This window comes from Hylobates moloch, unplaced genomic scaffold (genome assembly GCF_009828535.3).
Source record: "Hylobates moloch isolate HMO894 unplaced genomic scaffold, HMol_V3 SCAFFOLD_20, whole genome shotgun sequence".
Classification (NCBI taxonomy): domain Eukaryota; kingdom Metazoa; phylum Chordata; class Mammalia; order Primates; family Hylobatidae; genus Hylobates; species Hylobates moloch.
The window spans coordinates 25280662-25302233 of record NW_026652295.1 but is presented as its reverse complement, the minus strand read 5'-3'; the positions used below and the strand labels follow the sequence as shown (position 1 = coordinate 25302233).

Genomic DNA, 21572 nt, shown 5'->3' with positions numbered 1-21572 from the left:
TTTTCTGAAGTACGTCAGTAACAATGGCAGGGAAAAGGTATCTTAAATTTCACCACAGCCTTAAAGAGGCCAGTTCGTGGATCCGCTGAGGCTTGGAGTCGGCCTTCTGACCGCAAGTCCTGCGGCTACAAAAGAGGAAGCCGCGTTTCAGGGTGTCCTCGCGAGTCGCGCAGCCCGCCCTACTCCAGCTGGGGACACTGGTGGTCACGGCGCTTTCCAGCCGCAGATCCAGGCGGCAGCCCAAGGTTTGGTCCAGCCGCCAAGGGGTAGCTTGCGTGACCGATGGGCCTTGAACGCTCCCAGGACCCACATCTGGAGAGGGGGGTGGGGTGCTGAAGTCATTCTTGGGGCCCCTGGGGGCGGGCATGGACCTGGGTAAGGCCAGAGAAATTGACACCTCGTGACATCCCGGGAAGAGAAGTATGTTCAGTGTCACTCCAGAGCTGAAATACACCGCCTTCTGGCTGGTCCCTCCTCACCTACATACTTTTCTAATTTGTCTGGAGCAGGCCGGGCATCTGTATTATCTGGTTATTTAAATATCTGGTTATTTAAAAGCTCTCCATTAAATTCACATACACAAAAATAAAAATTAAAAAAAAGAAAAAAAAAGAAACAAAAGCTCTCTAATGACCAAGTCCTACACAATAGTGAATACATTTTTTTGTGTGGTCCCTAAAATTGAGTTCATGCCTTTTCTGAAGTAATAGACGCCCAGAGAAGGGATTGACTTACCCATCATGCCACAGAGATTAATTGGCCCCAGAATTCTTTAGCAGACCGTGTATATGAACGGCCTTTGCAATCATATAAATTAACGGGGAAAACCTCATTTAGTGTGTTACATGCCTAACGTTTTGTGCCTGAACACCTTACAGGAACCAGGGACTATTGCCCCAATATTATATTTCAGGAAAGGAAGGCCCAGACAGATGGTGTCACTGGTCCACTTTCACCCAGTTGGTAAATGAAACCAGAAATTATAGCTGTACCACAGAAAGGTGAAAACGTTTCTTTTATAATTTCACATACAATCTTTAATGGACCCAGTGTCCAACACATTAAAGCAAGTGCTCAGGAGTGACATCAAGATGTAAAAAATAGTCCTGTCCTCAGGGAGTTTTGGTCTTGGAGAAGAGACGCAAGGAGACACAAGACAAAGGGGAAAGAGAAGGAGCGCTGAAGACTGAGGACCCTGCCTGTGGACTAGAGTGAGGATGGGGACACCCGATGCCCAGAATATGACAGTTTGGAGGGACCTGAAGGACTCTTCTATTCTTTATCAGAAAAACAGAATTACTCTCCTAACCAGAAAGGGTATTTCAATTTATATTTTCCATCACAGCACTTTTCTGGTGATAATTTAATGTGTTTTAAAAAATGTATCACAGTGATGGCCTGGTGTGAAATAAATAAATAATAAAATTTTAAAAATTAAAAAATATAAAAATATTTTATACAGACATTAGGAGTTACAAGGATAACTGTGAATTATAATTAGTAATTAAATTGAAATACTGATTATTTTCATTTTTAATTATTTAATAAAACCTATTTAACATTTAATATTTATCAGTAATTAAATCTAATTGTTAATATTTATTATTATAAATTATTTTAGAATTAAAAATAAGTGTAGAAGCGAGGCATGGTGGCTCAAGCCTGTAATCCCAGCACTTTGGGAGGCTAAGGTGGGAAGATTGCTTGAGCCCAGTAGTTCAAGACCACCTTGGGCAACATGGAGAAACCCTGTCTCAATACAAAAAAATGAGCCATGTGTGGTGGTGCGTGCCTGTAGTCCCAGCCATTCTGGAGCCTGAGGTGGGAGGATGACTTGAGCCTCGGCAGTCAAGGCTGCAGTGAGCCCTGATCTTGCCACTGCACTCCAGCCTGGGCAATAGAGCAAGACCCTGTCTCAATATACATATGGATAAACTTAAAATTTAAAATGAAAGCATACTACTGATACAGAATTGAGTGGAGATGCAAAGCTAGTCCTATAACCAGAACAATAAAGATAAAAAGGAGAGTGGAAAAAGGTATGTCATGAATGTCATGATAAATGGCAATTGCAAATATCCTGTAGCAGAACAAAACAACAAAGTTGTAGATAAAACATATCCAACCATCACTTTGGAAGGCCAAGGAGGGAGGATTGCTTGAGCCCAGAAGTTGGAGACCAGCCTGGGCAACATAGTGAGATCCTGTATCTAAAAAGGAAGAAAGAAAGAAAACAAAGGATGATAAAGTAGACAATATTGAAAGCCATTTTCTGCAAATACATAGTGAATTTGATCAGTAATTTTCTTCCAACAGTGCAAAAATGAATAGATATTAGTTGCCTGAAATAAAAATCAAATATCCAACAAAAAATGTTGACTATCTAATAGTATCTAAGCTAGTAACTTTGGCCAGTTATAAAATGTCTTAAATTTTTATATAAAAAAGAAAACCATATTTATAAGAAGAGGTGATAAAGAGAAATTATTTTAGTTATGAAGTTTTGTTAGAAAACTATGAGAAAAAAACTTTTTTTTTTTTTCCAAAAAGTGAAAGATTAAGTTACCAAACAGTTGCTAAAGAATACCGGATGGCTGAGCGTGGTGGCTTATGCCTGTAATCCCAGTACTTTGGAAGGCCAAGGCAGGAGGATCATTTTAGGCCAGGAGTTCGAGACCAGCCTGGGCACTGTAGCAAGACCCCTGTCTCTATTTAAAAAAAAGAAAAAAAAAAAGAATACAAGACTTTGCTAACAATAGCAAAGATCAATTAATTCAAAATTTGAAAAACTGTAATTTATTTAGATTTAGAGTACTTTTGTGATATGAGATTGCCAAATTAATAGTTTGGGTACATTTCTTTTCTCAAAGGACTTGCAAATTTACAAAGAAGTGTTGAAGAAAAGCCACACATTGGCAGATAATGTTTGCAGAAGACAGATTTGATGAAGAACAATATTTTTAGAATATACAAAGAATATTTAAAACTCAACAGTAAGAAAATAACCTGATTTAAAGCAGGCCAATGACCTGAACATCTGTTCACCAAAGAAGATACACAGATGCAAGTATGAGTATGAAAAGATGCTTGACATCACGTCATTAGGGAATTGCAAATTAAAACAACAAGTAGATACCACTACATACCTAGTAGAATGACGAAAATTTAGAACACTGTCAGCACCAAAGGTTGCAAAGATATATAGCAATAGTAACTTGTTCATTACTGGTGAGAATGCAAAGTGTGCAATCACTTTGGAAGACAGTTTGGTGGTTTCTTACAAAAGTAACCATACTTTTACCATAAGATCCACCAATCACGCTCCTTAGTATTTATCCAAAGGAGCTGAAAACTTATCTCCACACAAAAACCTGCACATAGATGTTTATAGCAGCTTTATTCATAATTTATCCAAAACTTGGAAACAAGATGTCTTTCAGTAGGTAGGTGGATAACTCTGGTACTTCTGAATAATGGAATGTTATTTAGAGTTAAAAAGAAATGCATTCACTTTGGGAGGCTGAAGTGGGTGGATTGCTTGAGGCCAGGAGTTTGAGACCAGCCTGGTCAACATGGGGAAACCCCAATTAGCCGGGCATAGTGGCGTGAGCCTGTAATCCCAGCTACTCAGGAGGCTGAGCTATGAGAATCGCTTGAACCTGGGAGATGGAGGTTGCAGTGAGCCAATGCCACTGCAATTCAGCCTGGGCAACAGAGCAAGACTCCTGTGTCTCAAAAAAAGAAAAAAAGAAAAGAAAAGAAAAAAGAAAAAGAAAAGGAATGATCGAGCCATGAAAAGACATGAAGGAAACTTAAATGTATGTTACTAAAAAGCCAACCTGAAAAGACTGCATACTATATGATTCCAACTGATGCAGGGCAAGCAAGCCAAAAATTAGGGCTTAGCCCAGGAAAGAATTCAAGGGTGAAGTGGTGGTGGTAGCAACTTTTATTGAAGCAGCAGTGTACAGCAGCAGAACAGGTACTGCTCCTTGTTGAGCAGGGCTAACCCATAAGTAATGTGCCCAGAGTAGCAGCTCAGGGGCAGTTCTGCAGTCATATACCTGCTTTTAGTTACGTGCACATTAAGGGGGATTATGCAGAAATTTCTAGAAAAAGAGTGGTAACTTCGGAGTAGGTACACAGGAAAGAAGTCGATAATGTCCCGTTGTTGCCATGGCAACGAAAAACTGACATGCCGCTGGTGGGCGTGTCTTATGGAGAGGTGCTTTAACGTCGTCCCTGTTTCAGCTAGTCTTCAATCTGGTCCGGAGTAAAGTCCCTGCCTCCAGAGTTCACTCCTGTTTCCTGCCTCACAACTATATGACACTCTAGAAAAGGCAGTAACTATGGACACAGTCAAAAGATTAGCAGTTGATAGAAATTGGGTGACAGGAAGGGTTGAAAAGGCAGAGCACAGAGGATTTTTAGGGCAGTGAAACTTCTGTGATACTATAATGGTGAATACATGACATTATACATTTGTCAAAACCCATAGAAAGCACAACACCAAGAATAAACCCTAATGTAAATTACAGACTTTAGTTGATAATGACATGTCAATGTAAGTTCAATTGTAATAAATGTACTACTATGGTGCTGGATGTCTATGGTGGGGGGACATTTTTGCTTCAATAGTTACAATTGAAGTAAATGTTTGTGTTTCCCACAATTCATATGTAGAAACTCTCACTCTCAATGTGATGGTCTTTGGAGGTGGGTTCTTTGGGTGATAATTAGGTTTAGTTGAGATCCTAGCAGATGGAGTCTTCATGATGGGCATGATGGGACTGGTCTCTTATAAGAAAAGACCAGAGAGCTAGCTCTCTCTTTGCCATGTGAAGACATAGCAGGAAGGTAGCCATCTGCAAACTAGGAAAGGGCCTTCACAAAGAATCAACTCAGACCTCAGAACAGTGAGAGATAAATTGTCGTTGTTTAAGTCACTCAGGCTGTGGTATTTTGTTTCAGCAGCCCAAGCTAAGACTGTTAATTAGATTAGAATTTCCTTTTGGGCATGGTGTGTTGGGGGGGAGTACCTTTGTTAAGCTTTTATATTAACGAGTTTGTAGGCTTTTCTTTTTTGGTCATTGACTAGGACAGTTTAAATAGTATGAGTGTGAAGGAGATTGTTGGTCATCTATTCAATGTCCATTCTGTTTTTTAATATGAGAACTCCTGATTTTCAGCCAACCACCCTGGAAAAAAAGCTAGTCTTTCTGACTTAAGTGTGGCCATGGACTAAATTCTGGCTAATGCAAGGCAAGCCAAAGGTTTTATGATAGATTTTAGGACACTAGAGTAAAAGAGAGCTGTTGCACACATGCTCTTCACCCTATTTTTGTGTCCTTTTTTCCATCCTACAACTTGGGTTGTGAGTATGATGGCTGGAACTTTAGTGGCTCTCTTGGATCCCAGGGGTAATTGAGGGGTGGCTGGAAGGAATCTGTGATTTCCTGGAGTTTCCGTACACAAAGAAGACCTGGATTTTCTGGGCTTCCCAGACTTCCACATCTGACTTGCTTTAAATGGGAGAGAAATAAACTTGTTTCAGCCACTGTCATTTTGGGCTATTGTATAGAACTTAATCTAATCTTCAAGGGTATGTGAATTGCTTTTCCTTAAAAAAAAAATCAGCCATAAAATCATCTTCTTTCTTTTTTCTTTTGTTCCCCACATTATTTAGTTGGAGCTCTGTAAGTTTGTTTTTTGGTTTTTTTTTGAGACAAGGTCTTGCTCTGTCACTTAGGCTGGAATTCAGTGGCATGACCATGGCTTACTGCAGCCTTGCCCTCCTAGGCTCAAGCAATCCTCTTGTCTCAGCCTCCTGAGTAGCTGAGACTAAGGCACATGCCACCATGTCCAGCTAATTTCTTTTCTTTTAGAGATGGAAGCCTTGCCCAGGTTAGTCTCAAACTCCTAGCCTCAAGTGATCCTCCCATCTCAGCCTCCCGAAGTGACAGGATTACAGGTGTGAGCCACCATGCCTGGCAGCTCTGTGGCTGAATTTCATTTTGTATTTATGAGTCTGTTTAGATTTTCTTTCCCTTCTTGGGTTAGGCCATTTGTTTCTTTCTAAAGGTTTTCAAATTTACTTGCATCTAATTCTTCAAATTACTCTAAAAATTATTCCAGTATATATTCTTTTGTTCCTATTTTCTTCTGTATTCTTTATTAAAATAGCTAATGATTTATCTAGCAGGACTTATATTCTTTCCATAACTTTCCTGCACCCCAATTAATCTCCAATTTTATATTTATTCTGGCCTTCCTTATGGTTTCCACAGGTTTATTTTATTCACTTTTTAAAACGTTTATTTAATTGTTTATTTTGTTATCATTCTTTTTCAGCAATCTAAGTGCTTTGGGATTCAGAATTTCCTCTAAGTAGCATATGCTAGGCTTTGACAATGTTAGGGAGGCCTCCCCTTTCTGGGGAAGACCACACTTAGATAACACAGGACTGTGGGAAGCCAAGAGGTAGAGAAGAGCTTATGAATATCCAGATTACATCTTCACTGATCGTGCACAAAGGTGGGGTTCCTCGGTTACCCACTGGGTCCTATTCCCCAAGTCTGGGTCTACAGGGGATATAGAACTACAGACTACAGGGATATAGAACAAGTACGACTGGGGATAATCCTTCTATTGGGGAGAAAAATCTTTTTTTTCTATTCATCTTAGGTTCTCCATCTGCAGCCCTGTCAAGTAGACTAAAAAAGACAGATTGACAAGACAGAAACAACGCATGTGCATTGCACAAACACAGGGGAGTACTGAGATGAATACTCAAAAGAGGATTTAGAACTTGGGCTTATACAGCATTTTAACAAAAGAATACATTTTTTAAATGACAAGGAAGAGGAAACAGACTTTGAGTTTCTAGTGCAGTAAATTGTGGGAAGGCAATTTTTCTTTCCCTTTTTTTTTTTTTTTTTAAATAAGACTTCTCAGGTGCTATGTCCAGGCTGAAAAGAGTCTAAAGTCTCTGGTGACTAACTTTTGTTCTTCCCGGAGTAAGAGGACACCTTCACAATTTCATATCCTGCTTTTAGGCAAATAGGGAGAGGGCAGAGGTGTTTGTTTTTTTTTAATCTATTTTTTTCTCAATTGTCTTCAGCTCAAAATACTTCTTATGCCAAAGATGGCATATTCTGCTACCCTTCACTTGCTAGTTACAACCCAGCCTCTATCATCATAATTAGAACTTCTGACCCTGGGGAACATGGGCAATAGTCTGAACTCTTTTATGTCTCCCTTAGGCAGAGATGGAGGCCCAGCCATGCCTCTGACATCTAGACACAACTGTTGCTTCATTTCTTCTATTCTCAGAGGTGATGTCATAGGACCTCAACAAATATCAGTAAACATTAATTTTTTTTTCCTTGAGGCACAGCATGATCTTGGCTTACTACAACCACTGCCTCCCAGGCTCAAGCAATTCTCCTGCCTCAGCCTCACGAGTAGCTGGGTTACAGGCACCTGCCACTATGCCTGGCTAATTTTTGTATTTTTAGTAGAGACGGGGTTTCACCATGTTGGCCAGGCTGGTGTTGAACTCCTGACCTCAAGTGATCCACCTGCCTCAGCCTCCCATAGTGCTGGGATTACAGGCGTGAGCCACCATGCCTGGCCATCAATTTTTATGTCAACTCTAAATTATAACATTTAGCAATTTTGTGACTTTTTATGGTCATCATTAATGTTGTTTATGTTTTAGTTGTAGTCCTGTCATTACCCACTCGGGTATGGTAATTTGGTCTTTTTCAAAATGAAGTTAAGGTCTATTTGATCTTCTCTGAATCATAGTAAGAACTGCCAACAGCCATTTCAGCAATAACTATTTACTGAGATTTTAAAATATTTCAAGGTAATTGGTCCTAGCAGACTGGAAAATACCAACTTCTTTTCCAGAACTGAATCCTCCATCAAAGTTCAGTTTTACTCATAATTCCCTTTTCATTTGAAGCATCTCATTGTAAGCCAGTCTTAACCCTTCTGTCACACTTTGCTTGGCTGTTTCTCAGGTAGAACTCGGTAAGTCCAGTAGCCTCCAGGACTGCCGCTTAGATTATTAAACAACATGTCAGTGGTTGGAAGAGTCAATGTTATTTTGATTTTTCTGTTTTGTTTTAAATGCAGTTGGCGGATAATTGCAGCTTTCTTTCATTCCCCACATGAGTTCAAATGGCAGCAAACAAACTAGGAGAACGCAGACCTTCTGACTGTGGGTACCCCTACTCATCACCTGAAGACCCTTGGAAATCAAAGCCCTGACCCATTAAAGACTGATGGAGACAGCAACGTACGATCATCACTATTATCTTGCTTTGCCCCAGTCCAAGTTAACCATCTGTGGTATTTTTAGTTGCTAAGTCCATATATTCAACATAAATCAATTATATATCCACTAAAATCCCAGCACTAGTCTAAGTACTAAGGAAATGACAGCGAAGAGAACAGACCAAACGTCTGCCCTTATGGGATTTATATTATTTTCTCTGTGCTGGTTAAACCAAGGAGCTTCTGCTCTTTTCCTTAGTTATCTGGGGGAGGCAGAAACAAAGGAGAATATTGATAAACCTGGAAATAGGGCCGGAGAGTATCAGAGAAGGAAGCCTTCGGGAAAGTAAAGATGTGGCAGCCAGTAGTCCCGTTATAAAAGGATACAACTCCGGCCTCATAGTCCAGAAAAACTCCCACAAGCAGGGGCTGCTCATGCAGATGAAGGGAAGTTGGGGGAGAAGTAAGTGCTACATAGCCTTTCTTTTTGCACAGCCTGAGGGTCCAGAATCCAGACTGAGGCTCTTGCTTCATGCCAGTGCCCCTCTGCACGTTTTCCATACAAACTCCTAAATCCCACCCGGTTCCTTCGCCAACATCCACTTCAAAGTAACGTCTTCCTGAGGTGAAGCCTTCAAAACCCAAGACACAGGGGAAGGCAGTAAATCTCCTGGAAGACATGTCCTGATTCTCCTGGGTGTATCCACGAGTCACTTGTCTCCGATCCTCAGAGAGAGTTAGTTCATGATGAGCTGTATCTGGATCCAGAGTCACACTAACTGCAAAACAAAACAAAACAAACAAAAATAATTTTGTTGCTGTAAAGAACACAAGTTATTTTTATTTTATTTATTTTTTTTGAGATGGAGTGTTGCTCTGTCACCCAGGCTGGAGTGCAGTGGCACTATCTCAACTCACTGCAACCTCCACCTCCTGGATTCAGGCAATTCTCCTGCCTCAGCCTCCTAAGTAGCTGGGACTACAGGTGCGCACCACCACAACTGGCTAATTTTTTTAAATTTTCTGTAGAGATGGGGTTTCGCCATGTTGGCCAGGCTGGTCTCAAACTCCTGACCTCAAGTGATCCACCCGCCTCGGCCTCCCAAAGTGCTGGGATTACACAGATGTGAGCCACCATGCCCAGCCACAAGTTATCTTCAATACAAACAGCCTGTGTTCAAACCCAAGTATTGTTTCTTATAAACTGGGTGAGCTTAGGCAATTCATTTAATTCTCTGAGCCTCAGTTTGTTAACTATAAAGTGGAAATTACCATATTTGTTGCAGAGAATGGTGGGTAGGATTGAACAAGCTTATGTTTGCTTAATGCTTGGTAAAATTCCTGGTACATGGTAACCACCTAATAAGTGGTAGTTGTTGGGGTGATCAGGCCCAACACCAGGCCGTGGGGGTTACAAAGTCCAGCGGGGTCAAAGGAATGAGAAAAGACAAGTTAAGAGTGCATAAAGTGGGTCCAGGGGGCTAGATTGGAGGCTGCGAAGGCCCTAAGCTCTGGGAGGCCACACTATTTATTGGTGATCAAACAAAGAAGCAGGTGGTGAGGACGTGAGGGTAAACAGGTGAGGGCGTGAGGACATGGGGGTAGAAAGGTAGTGGTGCATTAAGCGTAGCTGTGACGGTTTAGCATTTTCTTTGACATATATAGAATATACTCTGCTGCTTGAGATAATAGAGGACATGTTTATGAGTAAGAAGCAAGGAACCAACAAGTCTGTGCACTTTCCAGAGGCTATGAGGGGTTTTATGCCCTGAGCCCTGGGTCCCATCCAAGTCACCAGGGGTTTTATGCCCTAGGCTTAGATTTGTGGTATAGCAGGGCAGCCTTCCACCCTTTGACACAGAGCTTGGTGTTCCAAACGCCACAAGGAGTTTTGGACCCTGGACCCTGAACATCTTCCAAGACTCTTTTACATTATGACAGACAAGCCAGTCCTGTTTCAGCTCTTCTAACAACATGTAGTAATAATGATATCATCAACATCATCTTTGTCTTAATTATTCAAGGATGCCAAGGTACAGAACTAACCTGTTAATATGGTTACCATCCTGTCCAAAGTTCTTATCCCATGCAGGACTTCCAGCAATCATGAGACAGTTGAGCAGAAAGATACCTTTTCCCTTCTCTACTGAATAACCACCAACATTGAGAATCAGAGAGGGAAAATGACTCAGCTAATGTCTTAGCTTGTTATTGGAAGACCCAGGTCTCATGACACATACCTAGTCCCATGACTTTTAATTGTAAGCTCTTCTCTTTCCCCTCAGATAATGTTCCATAAGCATTAGTATGAGATAATAATACACTGAGGACCAATATACATGAAAAATATCAGACTAGAATCAAACAAGACAGAAAAAAAAATCTGATAACCTAAAGTGAGATACTGAACGGTATGCAGTTTTAAAAATAAAAAATGGGCTGGGTGCGTTGGCTCACGCCTATAATCCCAGCACTCTGGGAGGCCAAGGCGGGTGGATCACGAGGTCAGGAGATCGAGACCATCCTGGCTAACATGGTGAAACCCCGTCTCTACTAAAAATACAAAAAATTAGCCGGGCGTGATGGCAGGCGCCTGTAGTCTCAGCTACTCGGGAGGCTAAGGCAGGAGAATGGCGTGAACCTGGGAGGCGGAGCTTGCAGTGAGCCGAGATCGGGCCACTGCACTCCAGCCTGGGCGACAGAGCAAGACTCCGCCTCAAAAAAAATAAAAATAAAAATAAAAAATAAAATAAAATAAAATAAGGTAATAGGATGTTCTAACGAGAGTTAAGAAACCACTGTGCTACTGAGTTAAATGTTGATCAGTTGGTCTGTGACAATTAAGGAATTCAAGTATTCAGAAACACTTCCTGTGCTGGGTGCTCTCTGTTTATTCTTCCAAATAATTCCCTCACTTTTCCCTGTCTTGCTCTGTGCCCAGGAAGGCTGATGTGGACACATTAACCAGGCTTTCTGCCCTCTGGCTTGGTTCAGCCAATGGGAAGCACCAGAGGAGACCATAGGGCACAAAGAAGCAACCTTGGGAGTATTCAGTGCCCCAGTCCCACGCTGTGATTTGGAGGGTCTGCATTCCTCTGCCTCTGGGCACACTCTCATATAGTTACAGCTCCCTACACCTGCCACTTGAGGCCCAGAGGAGGTGATGGCTCTGTAACTGTTCCTAGCTCTGGGCGTTTCCTGTTCCTTGTGGATTTCCCAATTCCTCACCTTTGTAAATACCCTCTTTTTTCAAACTCTTTTCAGTTAGCTCTTATCAGCCTGACTCACAGAAGTTTGGGGTTTCAATTCATATTACCTGAATGACCCAGGAAAACCCATGTTGAGAAATTAAAATGTTTACAGGGTGGTAATACCACTTAAGAGAAAAAATATCAATTGGACTTTTTAAATTCCACCTATCTATTGGTGTGACACATCAACAAAAACATATAGAAAGATTGGAAGCTAAAAGATAGATAATATAGTCATATACGGTTATAGTATTATAAGTATATCAAAAGATATTAAGTCAGAGCATTATTAAGAATGGAAGGAGGGCCAGGTGTGGTGGCACATGCCTGCAATCCCAGCACTTTGGGAGGCCAAGGCAGCAGATCACTTGAAGCCAGGAGTTCAAGACCAGCCTGCCCAACATGGCAAAACCCTGGCTCTACCAAAAATACAACAATTAGCTGGGTATTGTGGCACATGCCTGTAATCCCAGCTACTTGGGAGGCTGAAGCACAAGAATCACTTGAACCAGGGAGGCAGAGGTTGCAGTGAGCTGAGATTTCGCCACTACACTACAGCCTGGGTGACAGAGAAATTCTGTCTCAAAAAAAAAAAAAAAAGAAAGAATGAAAGGAGTCACCTAAAAAAGATAACACAATTTTAAACATAAATGTACTATATTATTAGTGAATTCATGTTTAGAATTGTGTTAATATACGAAGCAAAAATTGTAGAATTATAGGAGAAATTGACAAATCTACAATCATCATGGGATATTTTAACATTCTTCTTTCCATAATTGATAGATCAGGCACAACAAAAGAAAAAAATAAGGGAAGATATGGAAGGTCTGAACAATCTAAGAAGCCCAATCTCATAGTCAATACATAAAGCTCAGCAATTGTTTAATAATAGTAAGCAGAGAATACGCAGTTTTCTCAGGTATAGATGGAACACATACTGAGTAAATACTAGGCAGAAAACAGTCTGAACAAATTTCAATAAATCTGTATTACACTGATTATTTTCTCTAGCCTCAGTATAAGATTATAAACCAATAATAAAAAGATGACTAAAAAGATTCTAAATATTAGGAAATGTAAACTACTAATAAATCATTAGAAGATGTATAGAATAGAACAATAATCAAATGTTATTTATAAAAATATACAATGAAGCTAAAGCAGAATTTTAAGGAAAATTTGTAGGCTTTAAATGCTTCTCTTAGAAAAATTAAAAAGCTGAACATTAATGACCCAAGCATCTAATTTAAATTTTAAAAAGAACATAGAAAGCCAAATATAATTTTTTAAAAAGAAAAAATAGATATTAAACAATATAAGTGAAGTTAAAGAAAACAAGAATGCAATACAGAGAAAAAACAAAAAAAAGTAGCTTCTTTTAAAAAAATTTAATAAAATAGACATACCTCTAATGAGATTTATCAAAGTAAGACAGAAGGCACAAATGGAATGAATACAGAAACTTTTTAAATATTACAGAACTTTATAATAAATCTTATGCTACTAATAAAATTGAAAGCACTGATAATACTTCCTAGAAAAAATATTTCTGAGTAAAACTCATTCAAAAAACAAAGCACGGGCAGACCTAACATTAAAGAAATGAAATCACTACTTTAAATTTTACCGACAGATAATAAAACATGCATTTTTATCAAGCAAAAATGGATCTTGTCAGTTTTATAGGAAATTTAGAAGTCAAGGCATGAGTAATGCCAATCTCATAACAAATCCTCCAAAGAATAGAAAATTATGGCACCCGCTTATAGACATAGATATAGAACTCCTGCACAAAATAATATAAATAACAAACCAAATTTTATATATGCAACTATACATATTATATGTGTATGTATTATATATGTTAACATATATAATATGTATAGCATTATATGTTCTACATATTATATATGTATAGTGTATGTATTTTACAATATATAAATGAAAACCCAATCTTTAATATATTCATCTATATTGTCATATATGACACACGTAATACATTACATCAAAAATGTGTACAATAATCAGGCCAGGCACAGTGGCTCACACCTGTAATCCCAGCACGTTGGGAGGCTGAGGCGGGTGAATCACTTGAGTCTAAGAGTTTGAGACCAGCCTGGTCAACATGGCCAAATTCCATCTCTACAAAAAATATGAAAAATTATCCGGGCATTGTGGTGCACACCAATAGTCCCAGCTACTCGGGAGGCTGAGGTGAGAGGATCATTTGAGCCTGGGAGGTGGAGACTGCAGTGAGTCGAGATTGCGCCACTGCACTCCAGCCTGGGTGGCAAAGGGAGACTCTGTCTCAAAAAAAAATTAAACATTAGCCAGGTATGGTGGCCTGTTCCTGTAGTCCCAGTAGCTGGGGAGGCTGAGGTGAGAAGATCACTTTAGCTCAGGTGGTCGAGCCATGATCCCACTACTGTACCACTCGGCTTGGGCAACAGAGTGAGAGCCTGTCTCGAAAAAGAAAATATATAAACACACACACACATACACACAGTAATCAATGTATATATTATATGTACCAATCAATGCTTGACTTTTATATATAATGTAGATTACATCTTATTAGATATATGGTATTCCTTCTCTATAGATAGATAGATACAGATACAGACATAGTATCCTCTATCCATATTAGAGAGAGGATACTATATATATCTATAGTATATAGAGATGCTGTCTCAAAAAAATGTAAAAATCAGCCAGATGTGGTGGCCCATGCCTGTAGTCCCAGCTACCGGGGAGGCTGAAATGAGAGGATCGCCATTGATCCTCTCATTGGTTGAGCCATAATCGTACTACTGCACCACTCAGCCTGGGAGACAGAGCGAGAACTGAGGTGGGAGGATATAGCTATAGATATATAAATGAATATGTATAGAGAGAATACTATATACGTGTGTATGTATATATATATTATGAAGACACTGGGAGAGAATACTATATATATGTGTGTGTGTGTGTATATATATATTATGAAGACACTGATGGGATGGTTTCATTACCAATTGGACCAAGAGTCCAGATATGGAGCCAACATGCAATGTTGTTGTTGACTGAGCTGGTAGAGCACTGGTCATAGTTACGGGAAAAGAAGGTCTCCAATGAGACATACTTAACAAAATATATGAACTTGCTGTGTACATGGAGAGTTCTGGTGCGTATATAGCCTTCTCTCACCAACCTAGCAATTATCTTCATCAGCATTATAATGCTATCAGAGCATAGATAACAGAGAAATTTTTTGTCCTTTTCTTCTTCTTCTTCTTCTTCCTTCCCCTCCCCCACCTCTTTCTCTTCCTCCTCCTCCTTCATCTCCTTTTTTTTTTGAGATGGAGTCTTACTCTGTCGCTCAAGCTGGAGTGCAGTGGCACAATCTTGGCTCACTGCAACCTCTGCCTTCTGGGTTCAAGCAATTCTGTCTAAGCTTCCAGAGTAGCTAGGGCTGCAGTTGCACACCACCATGCCTGGCTAATTTTTGTATTTTTAGTAGAGATGGGGTTTCACTGTGTTGGCCAGGCTGGTCTCGAACTCCTGCCCTCAAGTGATCCTCCTGCCTCGGCCTCCCAATGTGCTGGGATTACAGGCATGAGCCACCGTACCTGGCCTCCTCCTTTAAGAGACAGGGTCTAGCTCTGTTGCCCAGGCTGGGTACAGTGGCGTGATCATAGCTTACCGCAGCCTTGAACTCCTGGGCTCAGGAGATCCTCCTGCCCTAGTCTCCCCAGTAGCTGGAACTACAGGCATAGCACATGGGGCTAATAAAATTAATTAGGTGATAAAATTCACTGCCCACGGATGACTAAGCCCTTTGGAAATAAAAGACACAGACCTTGAAGGAAAATGTGCCTACTTAATTTTGAAACCCTATTTATCAAAAAACAGGATGAAAATGCAAAATGTCATCTACATGCCAGAAGATACCAGCTATAATAAGTTCCCATAAATGAGTAAGGAAAAGAACCCAATAAAAATTATTAAACCACAGTAAATCATGGGTAAATCACAGAAGCCTGAAGGGCTAATGGACGTACAAAAAGAATCTCAATCTCACTAGTGAAATCAGAAAAGCACAAATTAAGTACACAATTAGGTACCATTTTAAATCCGTAAGACTGTCAAAATAATAAATTATATAAGTAAAGACTCAGGGAGTTTTGGAGGAGTGAGAGCTCTTATATTGCTGGTGGGGTAGAATTGGAACAATTTCAAGATCTGTAGTATCTGGTAAAATTATGATATGCATCCCTCGCACCAGCATGTCACTTCAAGGTATCTCCCTGGAGGAAACATTCACGAGACACAAGGGAGCATGGATAAGAATGTTCACAGTAGTATTGTTTGCAACAGCAACAACAACAAAAAAACCCAACTACACACAACCTCAATGCCCAGTCCACAAGGCAATGGATTAAATACATTTCAGGCCAGAGATGGTGGTTCATGCCTATAATCCCAACACTTTGGGAGGCCGAGGTGAGAGGACTACTTGAGCCCAGGAGTTCAAGACCAGCCAAGACAAAATAAAGAAATATTGTTTCTACAAAAAAATTTTTTTTAGATTAGCCAGACGTGGTGGTGCTTGCCTGTGGTCCCAGCTACTGGGGAAGCTGACGTGGGAGGATTGCTTAAGCCCAGGAATTTAAGGCTGCAGGGAGCCATGATGGGGCCATCGCACTCCAGCCTGGGTGACAGAGTGAGACCCTGTCTAAAAGAGATAAGTAAATAACAACTTTGCATTTTCTGCCACATTGCAAAATGGTAAGAGAGTGGTTTCTAGACTCTAGACTCTTTCTATGACTACCTTCTAGTTATGAGATCCTAGAACACTCACTTAACCTCTCTGTGTCATATTTCCTCATCTATAAAGCAAAAATGCCCCATATAGAGAGGACTGAACCAAGAAAAGTAAAGCTTTTCTAATCTGTCACAGACTAAAGAGTGCTCAGTATATGTGAGTCATTATTCCTGGTGCTGGTAGGAGTGTATGTTACAACTTTGAGTCAAGTAATATGGTACCATATATTAAGATTAACAACAACCTCAGCAATCCCAGTTTGGGGTGTATTCCCAAAAGAAATGAAAGCACCAGGATATAAGGGTGCATTGACTAGAAAGCTATTGTAGCAACATTGTAATAACTAATTTCTCGAAACAGCCTGAAGCTCCATCAGTAGGGATATGGTTACATATATTTATTATATACTTACAGAATATTAGACACAAAATGAGTAACATAGACAGTGTATATATGTTACAAGTTTGTACAAACTTAGGGAAAGATATAGGTCACCCTACCTAGAGAAGTCAGATTGGAGAGGGGTAGGAGAAACCTTGAACTTTCTCTTTATATCCTTTATATTGTTTGATTGATTAAAATTTATTTGTTGCATCTGCTTGAAGGCAATGTAAAATAAAATAGATAAACATACATTTAAAAATAAAATTTATTCATATCACTTTTGTAATAAGAGAAATTTTAGGCTGGACACAGTGGCTAACACTTGTAATCCTAGCACTTTGGGAGGCCGAGGTGGGCAGATCACCTGAGGTCAGGAGTTTGAGACCAGCCTGGCCAACACTGTGAAACCCCATCTCTACTAAAAATACAAAAATCAGCCAGGTGTGGTGGTACGTACCTGTAATCCCAGCTACCCGGGAGGCTGAGGCACTGGAACCCGGGAGGCAGAGGCTGCAGTGAGCCGAGATTGCACCACTCAAGCCAGCCTGGGCAACAGAGCGAGACTCTATCTCAAAAAAAAATTTTTTTAAAAGAAAAATTTTAATAAACAGTGTTTAAGAGGGGAGAAATATTTAGTTAAAAGATAGGCCCATTTAAGAAATAGTTTCACTTGACCCGGAAGGCAGAGCTTGCAGTGAGCTGAGATCGCACCACTGCACTCCAGCCTGGGCAACAGAGCCAGACTCTGTCTCAAAAAAAAAAAAAAAAAAAGAAAGAAAGAAATAGTTTCACTTGAACCATATTATGATTCCTTCTGCAAAAGATGAGAGTAAGCAAATTAACTCAGTGAAATCCCAGCAAAACTTACACAAAGTCTTGTTCTTCCTTCCTGTCATCTGTATAGGATGAAATACAGAGTGCTTTTGGGTTTTGTTATTGTGTATGTGAGGGGAACACAGGTCTATAATTCCTTATCTGAAATCCCTGGAACAAAATGGGCTTTGCCATTCAAATTAGTTTAGAAGTTATAAAGGCAAAAAAAATGCATATACTCTAAAGTTCAACCCCATCACGGCCTAAGGCAGAGCCCTGTAATCAAATTGATCAATATATCTTTAGGAAAACATTTATTCAAATTAAGTGGGATAAATAAAGACTTTTAAATAGTCTCATCTCAGTGCAGTTCAGGGTTGGCCACTGTGGAAGACAGACTCAAGGGTGGCCTTCTATGATTCCTGCCTCTTGGTGTTCACACCCTCATAAAATTCCTTGTCTTTGAGTGTGAGCAGGGCTTATGAATTGCTTCTGACCAATAGGATATGGCAAAGATGATGGTATATAATTTCTATGATTACGTTTCATTATGTAAGACTCCATCTTGCTAGCAGATTTTCTCTAAAGAGTCTGTCTCCTGAGCTCTCTCTGAAGAAATAACTGGCCATGTTAGAGGCCGTGTGCAAAGAGCTGAGGGGTGGCCTGTAGAAGCTGTAGGCAACCTCCAGCCAACAGCCAGAAACAACCAGGGCCCAAAGTCCTGCAACCACCAGGAAAGAAATTCTGCCGGCTACCTCAGTGAGCTTGGAAGTGGATTCTTCCTTAGCCTAGCCTCCAGGTAAGAACACAGCCTGACCAACACCTTAATTGCAGCCTTGTCAGACCCTAAGCAGCAGGCCCAACTAAGCTGTGCCCAGATTCCTGAACCACAAAAATTGAGATAATATGTGGGTGTTGTATTAAGGTTCTAAATTATGGTAATTTGTACTAATAGATAACTAATATAACCACCAAATCATTTCAGGTTAGGCCAGATTTTTGCAGCCAAATGAATCATGATAAAACTTTCCATTTTCAGGGATTTTTTTGATTTTGTACTTATGGATACAAATTTGTGACAGTATAGTCAGCACTGATTTAAAAAATCAAGGGAGCAGGAAACTCAGTAAATGGTTCTAACATTTCAGAATCTGTAAATTGGTTGTAACATTTATCATCTGTGTTATCTAAGTCAAGTTCCTAAAATATGTGAATGATAGGCTATCATACTCACCTACCTTTCTTGCATTATTCTAAGAGTCGGCTGATCTATTAATAATAAACACTACGATCAGCTCTAATACCATTATGTGGTATTATGATCATGTGTCAGTCACAGTGCTAAGCACTTTGTACATGTTGATGCATTTAATTTTGATGACAACTCAATGAAGTAGGAGCTGTTAATATTTTCATTTTTCAGAGGGGGAAACCAAGTCACTTGGAGTAACATGGCTAGTAAGTGAAAGAATAAGAATTTGAAAGGTTTGTGCAGATAACCAGAATGCAATGCTCATCACATTTCCCTACTAACTAGGGAAAGTATGAAAGCTCTACTGAAATTAACTAAACAACCTCTCTGGCTGTGAGCCTGCCAAGGGACAGGTGGTAAACTTGGTTACTGCATTAAGGCCCCTTCCATCCACAGTATTCAGGAATTCTTTAGTGCACATACCTTGATGACTCCTTAACATTTTCTTCACATCGAAGTAAAGCTTGGAAACATTGCACATAGTATGAAGTTCCAAGGAGACAGCCTCCGATGTTTCCAGCTTCACAGCCCAACTCCTAGAATAGGCAGAGGCCAGAGATTTCTTCAGAGGTGCATTCCATTCAGTTCTACATACACGCACCCTTCCCCTCCTGCATTCACACGGGACTTACCTGCTCAAAGTGTCATTCACATTCTATAAAGAAACAAAAAGAAAAAGTGAGCATGGGAACACTGGTATTTCATGGGGCTTGTCATGCAGGGCTATTCTTCTTTGCTCTACCCAAAGAAGTAGAGTTACCCCAGTCTTAGATATTGATGGATACTCAAACAAAGTAATTCCCACCAGTCTTAGATATTGACGGATACTCAGATGGAATAATTCCTACCAGCTTCTGGGAGATTCAGCATGGCAGGATGTTTATCAACATTTGCATCTATTCTCATCCTTGCTGAAGTCTGAGGGCCAGGAGCTTTGTCCACGCTCCCTCTGTCAAGACTAGCTTCTGGTGATTGGATTTCCTTCACAGTGAGCCCAGATTAGAGAACACTTACCATAAAGGTCCTAAGTGGTGAATCTGCGCACAGCCCTGAGACTGGGCCACTAAGATGGTGGTGGCAGGTATCACACAGTGGTAAAGCAATCATGCTATACATTCAACCTTACAGTATAGTCACCAATCCTGTTAGTTAGAACCAGAATTAATGGCTCCAGATGTTTATCTTCCTACAGATAAAGCTGTAGATTGTACCATAACAGCTCTGGAGCAAGGGTTCTACAAGCAAATCAGGGAAAAGGTTATCACTCATTTTGGGTGCCCCACTTCATCACCTATCAGTCACCTAGTGGAGTATTTCAGGAGAGAGTCAACAACCAGGGTTCTCTGCACATGGGCCAAGGAGGCAAACAGTGGTGAATGTTATCCTGTGGTTTCATTTGGCCAAGCTATGTTCCCTCAGAAGTTTATTTTTCTAATTGACATAAAGGCACCCTATAGATTAGTGAAGGCAAGCCTGATGACACTGATGTACATCTAAAAGAAACATTACTTTGTCTTCCCATGCTTCCTTACCATTCTCCTGTAATAGCACAATACCAAACCTTTTTTCCCTACTCCAAGTACACAGCCTCACCTGCAGCAATTTCTGGGCTGAGCCCTGACATTTTTCCTCCAGTTCCAGGATATGGCTCTTGAGTTCATTGCTCTTCAGCGCCAGACCGGCCTCATAGTCCCTCAGTCTACTCAGAGTGTGTTGTTCTTCTTTCTCCAGCCTCCAGAGATAAGACTTCTCTTCCTCATGTAGGAAACGCTGGAGATTCTTAAAGTCAGACTGGATTTTTTGTCTCTGAATCTGTACCTTCTCCTGGAGTCAAGAAAGTATGGTCAAAAGGTAGAAGTAAACCAAATGTCCATCTACGGATGAATGGATAAACAAGAATGAAAGTCTGACACACGCTACTACATGATAAGCCTTGAAGACATTCAAGCAAAATAAGCCAGCAACGAAAGGGCAAATATTGTAAGACTTTGCTTATACAAGGCATCTAGAATAGTTAAGTTCATAGAGACAGAAAGTAAAATAGTAGTTACAAGGTGTTGGCAAGACCAGAAAATGGACAGTTACTGTTTAATGGGTAGTAAGTTTCAGTTTAGAAGGTGAAAGATGAAACTGAGTTGCAGTTTGGAGATGGGAATGGTGATGGTTGCACAACAATGTAACAATGTAAAAGCACTTAATTCTACTGGACTGTATACTTAAAAGTGGTTAAATGCTTAAGTGTTATATATATTTTCACACAAACACACACACACACACCATCAGCCACTGGGACATTATTTTCTCGTGAGTCACTGAAGCTGGAAGAATGTCCCCAGTTTCCTGCTGCAGAGTCATGTGTGGGAGGCAGGCACTCAGATGTGAAAGAGGTTGTCTCAGATTCCTTATAGTCACCCAATTAATTTTCTTGTTCCTCAGCCAAGACACAGGAGAAAGCTGGGTTAGGAGTGCTAGATAATTTAATTGTGAAACTAGGGCCAAGTTCAAACACTTTATCAGTTACAAGGATAAAAAGAAGTTTTTACTTATGATTTAAGAAGTTAGATTTCTGAGTTGGAGCGATTTTCTTGAAGTAAAAGCTTATAATGAACATCACCCAGACTGGATTTTAAGACAACCAGGCTGGTTAAGAGGGTCCATAATTCTTGGTAGGGGGACCTCTGAGTGTGGCAGGCATTTATTATGGTTAACTGAGAAATATTGTTCTACTACCCTAGGGTCATCTTAAGCATTCCTATGTGTAAGACTGACAGAAATCAAG

At 40.2% G+C, this 21572-nt stretch overlaps 1 protein-coding gene across 2 annotated transcripts in view; it reads right to left on the bottom strand.

Annotated features, from left to right (window-relative positions):
* Nucleotides 1–1014: 1014 nt before the first annotated feature.
* TRIM38 (tripartite motif containing 38) overlaps nt 1015–21572 on the bottom strand; it is a 28979-nt gene continuing 8421 nt past the window's right edge. Inside the window, exons 5-8 of one of the 2 annotated variants that reach the window (XM_032140581.2) lie at nt 20387–20617; nt 19426–19448; nt 19217–19329; nt 1015–9062 (exon numbers count right to left, since the gene is read on the bottom strand). In XM_032140581.2, coding sequence (XP_031996472.1) covers nt 8539–9062; nt 19217–19329; nt 19426–19448; nt 20387–20617 — 891 coding nt within the window. In that variant the 3' untranslated portion in view covers nt 1015–8538. The remainder of the gene's footprint in view (nt 9063–19216; nt 19330–19425; nt 19449–20386; nt 20618–21572) is intronic. The other variant, XM_032140582.2, reaches the window with a different exon arrangement.